At 42.6% G+C, this 16,522-nt stretch overlaps 1 protein-coding gene across 1 annotated transcript; it reads right to left on the bottom strand.

Moving 5' to 3' along the window:
• Nucleotides 1-639: 639 nt before the first annotated feature.
• Nucleotides 640-14,776, bottom strand: LOC139388165 (transmembrane channel-like 2a). The gene is made up of 24 exons (XM_071134738.1): nt 14,737-14,776; nt 14,526-14,564; nt 13,705-14,143; nt 13,269-13,421; nt 12,952-13,042; nt 12,770-12,851; nt 12,491-12,597; nt 12,295-12,393; nt 11,919-12,061; nt 11,541-11,688; nt 11,179-11,367; nt 10,738-10,917; nt 10,269-10,427; nt 10,031-10,159; nt 9,828-9,895; nt 9,441-9,680; nt 9,112-9,237; nt 8,846-8,924; nt 8,143-8,269; nt 7,168-7,335; nt 1,468-1,481; nt 1,281-1,337; nt 1,081-1,173; nt 640-753 (listed from the first exon to the last, which is right to left on the bottom strand). Exons 1-24 carry the CDS (start codon nt 14,774-14,776, stop codon nt 640-642), a joined length of 3,084 nt encoding a protein of 1,027 aa, XP_070990839.1.
• Between the last annotated feature and the right edge of the window lie 1,746 nt (nt 14,777-16,522).

The following is a 16,522-nucleotide window of genomic DNA, read 5'->3' as shown; positions in this document are numbered from 1 at the left end:
TCAAATCATGACGTTAGTGAACTTTAGGTCGGAAAGTCGGAGCTCTAGGCATAGGCCCGAGTTCCTGAGTTGAATTCCGATTTGGATGACCGTTCAAATCGATTTTTCTCATTCGGAGCTTGTTTTTTCCGAGTTCCCAGTGGTTTTGAACGTACTAAAGTTCCCAGGTCCGAGTTCCCATCAGTTCTGCTTTGTGCAGCCAAAGTGACATTTTAGCCTTTCCCCAAAAAGTTTTCTATTTAGACTTTGGATTACATATTTTATACTGCTGTAGGGTACCTAAACATAAACATTGATTACTGCTCTTACAAATAGTTTTATGAATACATAATTCCAATATACTTATTTAGTAAACAAACCACATATGAAGGCAGCACAAGCTGTCATGCTCTTATCTATGCTTTATGTATGCAGCTATTTGTAAACAGGTAGGCCTTCAATATTTTCAATATATTTGATTTATTTTAGTAATGCAGGAACATTTGGTATGTACAGTCTTCAGAAAGGTCCACACAGTAAAAGCAGGATTTTCTCATAATATCCTTTGTGTCCTCCTGTTTCACAAAGGAAACGGGGTAATGAGTTAATGTCCACATCATTTAATTCAAAATCAATCTCCAACTTTCTCCTGATTCTCACTCAGTGTTGTGTTGTGTAATTCACCAGTGTGTGCTCCTGTAGGGTTCTTTTGTACATGGTCTCAAACTCTTCCATCATCTTCTTCAGGTCCACCTCAGAGCGGCTCAGAACACCCTGATCAGAGTTTCACACATACCGTAGCCCTGGAGAGGAGTTTTATATATTTAAATATCTTTACCAAGTACACCATCTAATACAGGTAAGCACCAACGCACACGCATGAACACACACACACACACACACACACACACACACACACACACTTTCTTTCTGTGTATCCATTTTATGTGTGACCTGTTTGTGTGTGGTTACACTACACCTGTTTGTCTGGGTGTGTTTGGACCTCTGCTGTGTGTTGGAACCTGTGTAGTGATTTTGTACCTGGCTATTTTGGAGACTCTGCAGGCCTTCTGTGTGTTTGTACTCATTAATATGCCTTACCTTTGGCGAGCTGTGGGCCGCTCCTGCTGCGGGAATGTCAATGAAGACGGCGACATCAGTCCCTTTGGTATTCTCTCCTGCCTCAAAGACAGCCTAGGAAACCATTTTACCACATTAGAGACTATGTGCCCAGACATTATCATGGAGTTATATTATTGCATCTACTATGTTGTTAAAGGTTGTGATGAGTGCTATCCTACCCTTGTACCCTTTTTGGCAAGATCGATGTCCACGTCAGTGTCTTCACTCCTGTCAGTCTTCAGAAGGGCCAGAATTGCGGGGGTGAAGTCTTAACTGGTCTCACATTTAATGACCTTGTCCAAGTCCTTCTGGTATTCTGTAGGAGAAAGCGAGAGAGACATATATAACGCTTCAATACATCCTTACACTCATGATAGATCCTGAAATGAACACATATTCACACTATCCATGAAGGTCCTCTTTCTGACAAATCTCCTCTTGTGTCCTTAATGCCATAATTTCTACCAGAATATCCTAATTTGTGCGCAAACTCTATTGTTACAAAACAAGAACAATATCGAATAGCAATTGAAGCATAGACCTGCCCTAGAGTACATGATAATATTGGTCACAATTGGTCATCAAATAAAAGGGTGTGTGTGAACATTTGCAATTTCTTTCAACATGGAGCAGGATAGACAGCAAGGGAGAGGAAGAAATCAAAGTGTTTGTAGACAAGGGGCCCGTCAAAGTGGTCAAAGATTTGGGCATAGGCCCTGTCAAAGAGGTGGGTTTCAGAGAGTGGGAGGCAGACGGCAGGGAACATGTGTCTAAAGTCCAGGCCATCGTCGTTGACCATGTGGTAAACAGAGGCCTTACCATGGCAGAGGCTGCCAGATTAATTCACCCCAATCTGAAAAGGTCAACTGTCAATTCAATCATGAGATCATTTCGCCAAGAAAGCCAGTAAGTCTGCAGAATATGCACTCTGCTTTATCATTACATTTACAGTACATGACATGTTATAGTAAATTACATACAGTAAAAACACATGCTAGTGTTCTTACAGTATGATCTATTGACAGTATACACTGTTCTGCCCTTTGAATTGACAGAAGACCCCGTGGCCGTGTGCTGACTGACCAGCAGGAGTGAGCAGTGGTGGAAATGGTGAGAGCCAGCAATGACATACGGCTATTCAAAATAAAGCAGGCCATTGAGGAGACCGATGACACCTTTACCAATGTGGCATCCACCAGCGTAACAACAATCATCGGCCTTTCGAAGAGGCACCAGGTATCTATGAAACACATTTACCTTGTGCCTTTTGCGAGAAACAACAACTGGGTGAAACAACTGCGGGCCGAGTATGTTCAGGCACTATATGGTAAAGTTCTGTATTTATTTTCTTAGTCAACCTTGTGTTCTGTTTCTTTGTGTTCTTGAACATAGCCCTGTCTTTCATTTTTGCTGTTGATTTCACCTGTGCTCGTTACTCACCTGGTCTCATCAGCTCCTTATTTGTTTCAGTTCATTCTGTTTGTGCCTTTGTGAGGTATTGTTCGTTTTGACTCTACTAAGCCTTTTCCTAGCTAGTTTGTGAGAACCAGTCATAGCCTTCAGTCCTAGTTTTGATTCACCTGCCTGTTTGCCTACTTGTGTTTGACCATTGCCTGCCTGTGACCACGATTCCTGAAAACATCTGCTGCGATCTGCGCGTGAATCTACACCTTTTTCTCCCTTAGTATTCATTACATATGTACTGTATTACTGTTACTATTCGATGTACACGCTACTTTACAATATCATATTGGAACTATACTGTAAAAATAACTAACAAATATATATTTTAGAGGGTGATAGTGCTTGATGCTGCTGTGAACTATCACAAGTATATCTTTGATGATGAAGCGGGCTTCAACCTGGCCAAAGCTCGGTCCAAGTGCCTGGACAACGTGGGGGAAACATCTCCATGTGCGCAGCTATCTCTGAAGATGGTGTGGTAGAACGTAGGTCATTACTTGGATCCTACAACGCTGCACACCTCATTGTGTTTCTCAATGAAATTGAGCAGGTCTGTCAAGGTGGAAGGTCACCGATGACATTGTGTGGGACAATTTCAGGTTCCACCATGCAGAGTGGGTTCAGGCATGGTTTTGGGCCCATCCCCGATATATGACCCTGTTACTGCCCCCATGCTCTTCTGTCCTCAACCCTATTAAGGATTTTTTTTCAGCATGGATGATCGCCGTCCTCATGAGCTTGCCACCTTCCTTCTGGCAATGGACGAGGCTTACAACGACATCAAAGCAGACCAAGGTCAAGCTTGGATTCGCCAAGCCAAAAGCTTTTCCCCGCGATGCATGAACAATGAGATTCACAGTGATGTGGATAAGAACGTACGGCCAAATGCTCAAGACAAGCATGATGCAAATGAATGCGTGCTAAATGTTATTTTATTTTAATTAATTTAATTTGTTTCATTTAAACACGTATCTTGCATTGGATGAACTGGTAGTTAAAACGACTAAATTGAAAATATAGAATAATGTTGTGTTTTGGTGATTAAACCAATGTTCTCATTACATTTCACAATAAACTTATATTTTGAATCAATGGTTGTGTGGTGAGAGATGTTTACAATCCAAATGAATGCACAATGAGAAGTTTTGAATGAAAGACTGGCTGTGTTACACGTGTGACCAGTTTGGAGTTTTGTACTAAGATTTGTGAAAATATACCAAAAAACTGTATTGCTGTTTACCTTTGTAGCTGGTGGGCATTAAATTAGTCAGGGGTCATCAGCAGGGCCAAAACTACATTGGCTGAGGGGACAATGTTGTGACTCATATGCCCAGTAGACTGCTCATAGACTATTTAGATTTTTTTGTCTCTGCCCATTGCTCCTCTTCACCAGAACTGTCATAGTCATATCCTCATCCACTCCTGTAGAGGTAATATTGATCATTAATAAAAACACTAAAACCGACTGAGTGAATAGTTAAAGGTGAAATCATTTTTTTAAATTAAATAAAAATAGAAGCCCATTGGACAGAAACTGGTTGAATCAACATTGTTTCCACATAATTTGAAACAAAAATGTAATGTGAAGATATTGAATCAACGTGAACGTGAAATTTGTCATTGTTTATTTCACGTTAAATTCATGTTAGTTGACAACTCAACCAAATGTAAATCAAAACCAGACGATGAACTGACGTCTGTGCCCGGCGGGAGGGGGGCTTGGAGGTACCAACACTTTCATAAACAGAATTGTATTTAAAGCTTCAATACGTAACTTTTTTGCGACCAAATTCACATAGAAATATGAGTTATAGATATGTTATTCTCATTGATAGCAAGTCTAAGAAGGGGTAGTAGATCAGCTGAAAATACAATATTCTGGGTTCTGGAAAATATATTTCACAGATGGTACAATGGCTATCTACACTGTACTTCCTTGATTTGTCACATAAACTGAAATTAAGCAAACGTTTAAAATTTTAGCAACCAGGAAATGGTGGAACGATTTCTGCATAGTGCACCTTTAAAGAGAATAAGCACAAGTGCATCAATACTTCTTATACGTTCCTTATGGTCACAAGGCCGCAGAGCCAGACGGATTACCAGGACGTGTACTGAGAGCATGCTCTGACCAATTGGCAAGTGTCTTCACCGACATTTTCAACCTCTCCCTGTCCGAGTCTGTAATGCAAACATGTTTTAAGCAGACCACCGTAGTCCCTGTGCCCAAGAACACTAAGGTAACCTGCCTAAATGACTACAGACCCTTAGCACACACATCTGTAGCCATGAAGTGCTTTGAAAGACTGGTCACGGCTCACATACACTCTATTATCCCAGAAACCCTAGACCCACTCCAATTTGCATACTGCCCTAACATTTACACAGAGGACGCACTCTATTGCACTCCACACTGCCCTTTCCCACCTGGACAAAAGGAACACCTATGTGAGAATGCTATTCATTGACTACAGCTCAGCGTTCAACACCATAGTTCCCTCAAAGCTCATCAATAAGCTAAGGACCCAGGGACTAAACACCTCCCTTTGCAACTGGATCCTGGACTTCCAGACGGGCCGCCACTAGGTGGTAAGGGTAGGTAACAACACATCCGCCACGCTGATCCTCAACACAGGGGAGGTCAGAGACCTGGCCATGTGGTGCCAGGACAACAACCTCTTCCTCAACGCCCCCATTCTCATCGACGGGGCTGTAGTGGAGCAGGTTGAGAGCTTCAAGTTCCTTAGTGTCCACATCACCAACAAACTAACATGATCCAAGCACACCAAGACAGTCATGAATAGCGCACAACAAAACCTATTCCCCCTCAGGAGACTGAAAAGATTTGGCATGGGTCTTCAGATCCTCAAAAGGTTCTACAGCTGCACCATCGAGAGCACCAACAATGCACTTTTTTTAAACAAACAAAAAGGGTGGCTGGAGTCTTTGACAATTTTTGGGTGCATGACACCGCCTGGTATAGAGGTCCTGGATAGCAGGAAGCCCTATGTACAAGACTCCAGCCACCCTTTTTGTTTGTTTAAAAAAAGTGCATTGTTGGTTAGAGGCTTGTAAGTAAGCATTTCACTGTAAGGTCTACACCGGTTGTATACGGTGTATGTGACTAATACAATTTGATTTGATTTGATTGATTTGAATGTTAGAAAACCTCACCTGTTCAGCTGAAGAGATTGTTCTGAGCCGCAGTTGTCTTGATTGTGTTGTTCACTACTCAACAACACACCATTCACTTCTCAAACCCCTCAGAGCCTGACAATCCCTCCAAATCACTTGTTCAACCACAACAGATTTAGCATACTAGTGCCTGTGTTAAAGATTACAGTAAGAAGCAGAAATGCTGCAAATCAGTGGTTATGTAGTGGGTTTGATTGCAGTGATGTCTGATGTTCTCCTCCAACACAATAAAAGTGATGAGCATTTCACGACATACCATGAAGACGTGCTAACAAAATGTTAGGTCAAAGTCAGATTCATTGAGTGAAATACAAAGTCAGTAGGCATGTGCAGTATGTGAATAAAAGGTTGAAATGTGTTTTCCCAAACCTTTCCAAACACAACCCTTCCAAATCTGTTATTCCAAACCTTTCCAAACACAACCCTTCCAAATCTGTTATTCCAAACCTTTCCAAACACAACCCTTCCAAATCTGTTATTCCAAACCTTTCCAAACACAACCCTTCCAAATCTGTTATTCCAAACCTTTCCAAACACAACCCTTCCAAATCTGTTATTCCAAACCTTTCCAAACACAACCCTTCCAAATCTGTTATTCCAAATCTTTCCAAACACAACCCTTCCAAATCTGTTATTCCAAACCTTTCCAAACACAACCCTTCCAAATATGTTATTCCAAACCTTTCCAAACACAACCCTTCCAAATCTGTTATTCCAAACCTTTCCAAACACAACCCTTCCAAATCTGTTATTCCAAACCTTTCCAAACACAACCCTTCCAAATCTGTTATTCCAAACCTTTCCAAACACAACCCTTCCAAATCTGTTATTCCAAACCGTTTCAAACACAAGGCAAACTCAATAAAGACACAATAGCAGTTGAATAATTGTATATCTCTTTATACACTGAGTGTACAAAACATTAAGAACACCTTCCTAATATTGAGTTGCCACCCCACACATGGATGCCGGCCCACGTTGTCTCCCATGCTTGTTGTCTCCAATGCTACCCACAGTTGTGTCAAGTTGGCTGGATGTCCTTTGGGTGGTGGACCAGTCTTGATACACACAGGAAACTGTTGAGAGTGAAAAACCCCGTTCTTGACTCAAACCAGTGCGCCTGGCACCTACTGCCATACCCCATTCAAAGGCACTTTGCCCTTCATGTTTTGTACACTCAGTGTACAGTCCCCAACCTAATCCAAAATGTGAATTTGTTCTTAAGCAATAGTAGCTCAAATCCAACACTTTCTTGTACAATTCAATACATTTGCAAATTCTTTAGTTAAACAATTGTTAGATTTACAAAAAATCTTGACTTTTATTTTTCATCTGGGTGCTAGCGTCTTGGAGGTGGCTGTCCTCTCCCCCGTCCCCGCCCTGGTCCTCCTCCTGGCCCCTGCTGACCATTTCCAGGCAGAGGTCCAGGCCCCCGGGGACCCGGTGGGCGGGTCACTGCGCCTCGAGCGTTGGGATTTGGTGATGACAGGGACACGTCTTTCTGCAGGTTCACATCCTTGCCTGCAGTTCCTGGCCTCACCTTTGTAGACTTTCCACCTTGGTCTGCTTTATTGTCTGGTCAGGGAATACATAGAGGGAGTGCATTGCCTCAAAGTCTAAACAAGTACAACCATATTTTTGCTCATGCAACCTGGACATAACATAGTAAATCCAGGACTCTCCAATTAGTATGATATGTTATGTTCTGTATGGTATGTATTCATTTGTGGATGTCCATCATCAATTTCGTATGATATGTTACGAATTCCAACTTGCACATTGTACAATATGTTACGAATTTGCTAAACTTATGATATGATACAAATTCCAATTTGTGGTGGCTAACATTATCTAGATGGCTAGGTGGTTAACGCTAACGTTGGCTAGGTGGCTACAGTTAGCTATGGTTTAGAGGTTAAGGTAAGGGTTAAGGTTAAGTGTAGGAGTTAAGTTAAAGGGTCAAGGTTAGGGAAATGGCTAGCTAACATGCTAAGTAGTTGCAAAGTAGACAACAGTTGTAAGTAGTTGCAAAGTTGCTAATTAGCTAAAATGCTAAATTTCCGTCCGTGGAACCTTTGGAACCTTTGGGTTGCTAGATGTTTGCATTATAAACCTACCCATCCACCCCAACCAACCACCCTATTTTTGTTTTTGCCTTAAGTAACTTTCTGTTTTATGTAACCATACCAAACAGAACATATCATATTCATTTGAGTGTCCGCGGAGTTACGTTTACCATGTTACGTCTAGTCTATGAGACCAGACTGGCTCATGATATCATTGCTTTCAGCCATATTTAACATTAGGTCAAACAAGATCACCTGCGTTGCACTATCGGAGCTAAGGTTTCATACACATTTGAAGTGAAGGTATGATGCTCACCTGCACCTGTCTCTGGTGGGGGAGCTGGGGGCAAAAGAGAGCGGTTGGGAAGCAGGTCCTCCAGGTCCTTCATGACCTGGTCTGTGCTTTCAGTGTTGTTCCTCCTGTTCTTCTCCTCATCTCTTGCCTAAAGAGAGACAGAGAGTGGGTATGTGTGTGTGTGTGTGTGTGTGTGTGTGTGTGTGTGTGTGTGTGTGTGTGTGTGTGTGTGAGTGGTAGATGAAAGATAGATATATACATGTAGATAGGTCGATGATAAGGGGCAAATTAGTATTATTTAAATACCGGTCAAAGGTTTTAGAACACCTACTCATTCAAGGCTTGGTTTTTTTTATTTACTATTTTCCACCATTGTAGAATAATAGTGAAGACATCAAAACTATGAAACTGTTGGAAAAGCATTCCAGGTGAAGCTGGTTGAGAGAATGCCAAGAGTGTGCAAAGATATCATCAAGGCAAAGGGTGGCAATAAAATATATTTTAATCTGTTTAACACTTTTTGGGGGACTACATGATTCCATATGTATTATTGCATAGTTTTGATGTCTTCACTATTATTCTACAATGTAGAAAATAGTTTAAAAAAATAAAGACCCTTGAATGAGTAGGTGTCCATCCATGAGTAGGTGACTGGTAGTGTGTATATTAACCACATAACATTTTTACGTGAGACTGAAATAATTTGAAAAACCCTCAGACTCACCATCTGCATCTTCTTCTTCAGCTCCGCATTGGCATGTTGGTACGCCTCAGATACCGAGTTCAAATAGTAGATAGCCAGTCTGTGGGGAAGTACATATCCATCTGTTTACAAATGTAGATATGCAGTATCTATATATGTGTGTGTGTGTGTGTGTGTGTGTGTGTGTGTGTGTGTGTGTGTGTGTGTGTGTGTGTGTGTGTGTGTGTGTGTGTTTGTGTGTGTGTGTGTGTGTGAACGTATGTGTAGCTATATACTTTTCTACTCACACCATCAGTAGCACAGCTGGTATAATGAGGCCAGGGTTGGCTGCGTAGCCCATCAGCGTTCCCAGAAAGGCAGGCAGGTCCAGGTCTATCGTCTCCATGATGACATCAAACATCTTGGCCTTCCCACTGTGGAGATCACAGATTGTGTGAGTCTGTATTTGTGATTTGTTTTTTTGTGAGTATGTAGCGACAGGTATGTGTCCTTACATATTGTATATTGTTTGTCTGTGTTTATGCGTAGAGATGTGAGTGCATTTGCAGGGATTCTCCTCTGTGAATGTGTATGTCCTACAGAACAGTAAACATGCCTGTGTGTATGTGTGTGTTACCTGAATGGCCCACAGTCAAAGGAGGGTGGCAAAGTCATGATGGTGTAGACCACAGGCAGTAGACTGAGAAAGAGGATGAGAAGGAGGAGGCCCATGTAGAAGTTGTTGGATTTGGAGGCTTTGAAGACCCTCTCATGGGGCACGTTAGTGGCCATTACGGCCCAGCACTGGTAGTACATGGAGGAGAGGAGACGCAGGACGTTTATCCCTACCAGCCCTGGAGCATAGAATGCACCCATCCTGAAAGAGAGAGAGAGAGAGAGAGAGAGAGAGAGAGAGAGAGAGAGAGAGAGAGAGAGAGAGACGCACACACACACACAGGGTCAGCGAAGGGAATATACGACATGAGTTCTATAGTTCTACAACCAGAATAGAAATATCTCTTACCAGATCATTCCTTGGTTGAAGACCAGACCAAGAACGTTACCACTGATGTCAAACTCTCCATACGATGGCTACAGAGGGAGAGACAATCCATATCACAAACAGTGGTTCAAACTTCTGCCTGGCAACAAAATCGTAGACCTCTAGAACAACCCCGCCAGTAGACAAGATAAGACATTTGTAACAATGACCAGTGGAGCACGTACATATGTGGCTTCGAGGTCCCAGCACCAGCAGTAGTTGAGGAACCTGACAATGACAGCCCGCGCAAAGTCACCAATCAGGATGGTCAGGTAGGTCACCTGGATGTCTGACACGGTCAGCTTCACAAACTCCTGTCGCATGATGAACATCACAGACAGGGCTTCACAAAGGTACATTGCGTACAACAGAAACAATTACCATATCACACCAGAAATGAGGATATCAGTAAGGTGTCAGTACTATGCCGACGGCGGTCTCCCAGCATGGCCCCCTGATGACATCAGAGGGGTCCATGGGGGGCGGGGTGGTGTCCGTGTCATTGTTGTAGAGGGTGAAGTTAGCGTAGTATTCCTTCTGGGCCCAGATGGACGCATTCCTAATGGACACCTCCTCCTCAAGCTGAGTGGAAGGAAGGAAGCCATCGAATCACAGGTCATCCATTACAATGCACTACCCATTCATCCCAATGACAATGCACCTCTCTGAGGAACATCAGTCCTAAGAGTATGAAACCAATCCCTCACTACAGGATGCACTGGGTTGTTTACAGAATACGGAACTCAACCGTCCCAGTATTAAACCTCGTTGACGCTTTCTTATTATCCCGAAAAGGATCCTGTAATCCCGCTCTCAGTGTAGATTTAAGATGAACAAGAAAGAGCTAACGTCTGGTAGTGGCCTAAAGAAGTGTGAGGCAGCCTTACAGTACCTTGTTGTTGACCTCATCAAACAGGGCAAACAGGAAAGTGTAGAGGTTTCCCAAAAAGAGGGCAAAGATGCGCCCCAGCTGCCATTTGAGGGCGATCCGGGGGTGGTACTCCTCCAGCTCAGCGATGGTCTCAAACAGGGGAGGACACACCAGGCCCAACAGGGACATGATGAGCTCCAACTACACAGTGGGACAATGGGAGGAATCATACCATCTCTCCACTACACCACCACTTTACAGAACACCATATGACCATATGATCAAACATATTTCGGTGATGAAATAGAGAGGGAAGTTTGTTTAGTCATTAATGAATGAGATTTTTTTTTAAAAATGCTACACTATTATGACCTAATATCACTATAATTTATTCCAAATAGAAACGGATTCCATTGGTTTCAAAGGATGTACATGGCATCAACACCATTCTCCAAGCATTACCTCGTTTTTCTCGTACCAGCTCAGGTCGTCCCTGTTGGCAAATTCCTGGGACCTCTTCACCACAAAGAAGATGAGGTAGCCACTTCCTCCCAGGCAGCAGATGATCATGAAGTTGGCCAGCACACGCAGGAACCTCCTCAGGTGGATATTCTCATCCTTTTGGTTCTCCTGCTCATCCACGATGGACTCCTGCACTCAGACAGACAATGGGCCACTAACATGTGGTGCTGTGTAGTTAGTGGGAAATAATCTATGTAATTATATTGGATTGAATACAGTAAAGAATACTCAGAAGAACATCATTCAAAAGATCAGACATTGTGATGAAGTTGCGAAAATAGTACACAGGTCTCCATGGTTACCTTGAAGCTGGTGGTGATGGAGGCGTACTTGTTGTCAGCCGTCTCGGCGTTGCCGATGAGGTAATCCCAGCTGGTGAACATCTTCCAGGCAAAGGTGAACTCCCCGTCATCTCCGTCCCCTCCGCCCACGTCAGCATTCTTAGCCATTCTATCAAAACATATATGAATGACAGTGGGGAAAGGCCGTCATCCATTTTCAGATCAAACACCATGAACAAACAAAATGATTTGTATATATTTGTTTAATTTGATCCCCATTAGCTTTTGCAGAAGAAGCAGCTACTCTTCCTGGGGTCTATCTTGATGTGTTAAGCTGTGTTTGACATATGTGTGACATGGGATCATACTTTATAAGTGGGGGATTGGGTGGTGACTCACGTTCGTATCACCACCATCAGGCTGTAGCCAAAAGTCCCCACTCCTACCATGAGGTAAGACAGCGGGAGGCGGAACTTCAGCAGCCCAATGGTCCTCTGGTTGTTGTAGTAACCATAGAAGAGGACTGAGTATTTGCAATACCCCTGAGAGAGAAAGAAGTGATCGCAGGTGATGAACTGCGCTCTTATAGTGTACCGATAAACTGTGTCTTCTGATCTTCACGGGTGTCTCCAGACCCATGCTGATAATTGAAATAGTACAATATGAAATATCATCACATCATATGAGCCTGAACTCTTTGATATGGTAATATTTGATAGGCTTTCATGCAGAGTAAATAGAGGGTAGCCTATCTCGACTGCATGTTTTAACCCACGTTGAAGTCCATGAGGACAGAGTAGTCTTGAGCAGTGGGCTGCTCAGCTCTGGGCACTGTCTTTCTGGGAATGGATCCATACGGAAGTCCCATCAGAACCTGGAGCCATAAAACATTTCAATAATGATTGATAGACTGCTAGAGTATACATTAGAGTTGTATCTATGTGTTAAAACTCTTTGTGAGGCGGTTTTACCTCTGGGATCACAACCAGTCCGAAGGTTAAGCCAAAGAGGACCATGTTCATGCCATACATCCAGCGCAGGAAGATGAAGTAGGAAGCAACTGAGGACCCAAAGTGACCTGAGGGGAGAGAAGTGATAGGGTTTCTTCACTAAGTTGTAGCGCTCAACTGTCATTCAACTGGCCTTTGTCAATCAGCTCAGTATATTACTTTATCTTGTGTTGTGACTTGTGTTCAGGAATAGTTTCCGTATGTTGGTGTTTCTAGAGTGTGGAGTATCAGGTAACTCACTTTCAACCTCTTTTATCTTTCGTTCCCATGGTATGCAAGTCGTTTTGAAATTATCAAAATCTCTTTGGAATTTGATCCATTTCTGGCGAAAAAGAAAGACAATCATTATTATAGCCTCATATTTTGACAACCACAAAAAGCTAAGTGGCAGAAAATCCTATATTGCGCTCATGGTTCCATACCTTCGTCATCATGACTTTATAAGCATAAAACTTCCTGCCTTTTCCTTTTCCCAGAGCCCCTTCAAATTTATCCACAAATTCTTGACATTCTCTGAGAACAAATCATAAGGTTAGCAACAGAACAGTCAAGCTCAAATAAATTGATAAAATTAACAAAATAGGGAAATAATTCTGACAGGAGGTGTAGAAAAAAAACACAGCTATGATCAATGAATAGAGCTAATTATTATCTGAAAGTGTATCTCAACTTCATCCTGACAGCACATGTCATTTTTCGAGTAGCCTATGCGAGTGCAATCAGTCAACTCGTTCATTACTTCAGATGTACCAGCCTCCTCTTCATTCGCCAGGGCTTGTTCCTCATAATAGCTATGACCTTCTTCTTCTCCTCCACCTCCTCCTTCAGTCGTTCCATCTCTCCCTCTGACATGGACTCTTCCTCTGAGTCTGTGTTAGAGTCTGTATCTGAGCTGGGAGTTAGATAGAAGATAGAGGAAGGGAGACCGAGTGGAGCAGAGAGAGCGGAAGACAGATTGTTAGGAGAGAGCGATCGAAGAGAAAGAGAGGTCAGTGATGGAGAGAGACAGAGAGAGATAGTTGGAAGGGTTAGGGATGTCCCTCTATTAAGGATGACCCTCTAGTTCTCTTGGTGCAAGGGTAGCAAATATTGTATAATACAGTTAAATAAGTTATTTGACCCATTAGTTTAGTACTACGTTTAGAATCTTGGGCCCTGATTTCCACTCAAGATACCTGCTCTCTTTCTTCTTCTTCTTCTTCTTGTCCTTCTCGTCTTCCTTCTCCTTTCCTTTACCCTTCCCTTTGGCGTCTCCTTTCTTATCTTTGGTCTCCTCTTCTTTCCCCTTCTTTCCCGTGGCTCCCTTCTTGTTTCTCTTGTTCCCCTTCTCCTCGCTGTCCTCGTCACTGTCCTGGGTCTTTCCTCCTTTCTTTTTGTTTGCTGCTCCTTTATTTGCTGCTCTTCCTTGTCTTCTCTTGGGGGTGTCATCCTCACTTTCATCGTCGGTGTCACGTGACTTAGCAGCCTTCTTCTTATTGGCTCCTCTGCGGTTTCTGGGGGCCTCCTCTTCCTCCTCGTCCTCATCATCCTCATCAGCTGGCTTTTTGCCCCTGCCGCGGGCTCCTCCTCTGCCAGCTGCCGGTCTTCTGTTCCCTCTCCTTCGACTGGTGTCATCTGTATAAACAAACACACACACACACACACACACACACACACACACACACACACACACACACACACACACACACACACACACACACACACACACACACACACACACACACACACACACACACACACACACACACACACACACACACACACACACACACAAATGTATGCACGAGAACACACACACAACAGCTCAACACATGCAGGAATATACACTTTTAGCACAATGTAAAAAAAACACACTAATACAGATAGAGCTGAAGCTTTTTAAATATCAGGTCAATTCTAACAGCCGGTGTCAGTAGCTGGCCTCCTCCTTCACAGAGAAAGACACCACTATAAGCTCTGCTTTATACGGGTCAGGTGAGAACTCTTCTCCGCTTACCCTCACTGTCACTCACGTCCCCATCGATCTCGATTCCAACTAAATGACAACGCAAACAAATAAATGTCCACCACTCATTCAAACATCTCTAAAATGGCCCAGCATGAATCTATAAAGGCATTTTGCATTTGCATCTCATATAAAGTCTTTATATCACCTCAAAGCCAGAGCATAAAAACATTAACAACTAAGATGCTGAATCCCAACTCACCATCCTCAATCTTCGCCGCCACATCACTCTTCCTAGGCATGGTGGTTGGTGTGAGATATTCTCTGAAGGTACTGGGACTTTAACTGCACTGAATGCACCAACCCCTCCCCAGGTACACAGAGCCAGAGCTCTACCGGGACCTGTACCTCGCTCTAGTAACTAACTCCCCATCACTATGACAACTACAGCATGTGACCTGCCTCCATAGGTGTTATACTGTTTTCCTGAAACAAAAACATGATATCATAGCTGCAGACATCAAGGAGTGTGTAACTTAATCACAGCAACAACGACAAAAAAGTTCCAGCATGATCTGGTGTTGGTTTTCTTAAATAAAACCCAGAGAACCCCCATAGGGAACCTGAGGAACCATTTCAGTGGACAGCACCTGTGTCAGACAGAAGGTTAAGGGAGTGGACCTTCTCTACGGTCCATATAGCAGCAGAAGGACAAGGACATTTAAACAGTTAGAGACACTCTCACTCGTCTGGACATCAGACACCATGACCACACACAGACCAAGACGAACAGCCTTAAAGATTTAATGAAGGTTTAGGTTTCCTTTTCAAGACCCATTAGGCAAACCTCAAACACATTAGACACATCTTACATATTACATTTGCTATTGATACAATGCCTACAGAATATTGGAAAGCTATTGCCCACAATGACGGAGTGAGAATGTACAGCGGTATGTGTAGTAAGTAACACATACAGTACACACACAAAGATACAGAGTGCACACCTCTGAGCCTGGCCCCCATTAAATAATGAAGAGGAGCTCATCTTCCACAGCCAAAACTACACCATCACACGCTCCTCCACCCTGTCAAGTAGAAAACACACACACACACACACACACACGCACACATGCATAAAACATTGCATCTATCACCCGTATCATTTAAAAAAAAAAGTGCAATCATAATATTACAATTTCATTTTTCCAACCAATATCATTCCAGAAATGATTCCACCTTCAATGATAAAAGGAAACCCCCATCATCAACAGCTTTCATGCCAACGTAGTCCTCATTCTAGTCTGAAAACTTCCGCGCCTCAAAATGACTCAGATGATTTTAAATCAATATTTAATGCATTTCTGCCATGAATTGTGCATGAGTATTTACTGTTAATGCTTCTAGTCTGGAGGATGCAGTAATATCACTTTAAGGGGAAGTTTACCCTTTTTTTTGTTTTGTTACAGAGAAAATCGTAAAAAAAAATTTTTGCTGAGTTATGTTTGAATTATCCTGTTTACAACATCAATAACAACAACAACAAAAATAGTATTGAAATATGGATTTATGGGACAGTGGAACCTTTAAAAAAATGACAACAATAGTGAAGAAACATTCAGATTGGTATTCCGTTGTAATAGGAGTTGGTTTGGAGTGTTTTCTAACATACTTTGGACACATTTTCATAATGCATTGTAATCAATGGACAAGTGATGACTAGTGGAACAACATAAAACAAATGAAAAAGGGGTTTCAGGATCAACTCCAACCACAAAAACTGGGAAAAAAGTATATATGTAAAAATGTCAGACAGGATAGGAGAAATGTTTGGTCTGTGCTGAAAAAAACACTACAACCATGTAAAGCCACTCAGTCAATGGATATCACAAGATCTTGAAAAGACAAAACAAATACACGGTTTGCAGGGGAATACACAAATGTCACCTGGACTTGTGCACAAATCAGCAAGGAACATAGATCTGATAAGGTGGTGACGAAAACAAATGATCAGTCAGAGCAGTCTCCAGCCTGTCCCCTACTGGACA

Source organism: Oncorhynchus clarkii, chromosome 29 (genome assembly GCF_045791955.1).
Source record: "Oncorhynchus clarkii lewisi isolate Uvic-CL-2024 chromosome 29, UVic_Ocla_1.0, whole genome shotgun sequence".
Classification (NCBI taxonomy): domain Eukaryota; kingdom Metazoa; phylum Chordata; class Actinopteri; order Salmoniformes; family Salmonidae; genus Oncorhynchus; species Oncorhynchus clarkii.
This window is presented reverse-complemented; position numbering and strand designations above follow the sequence as displayed.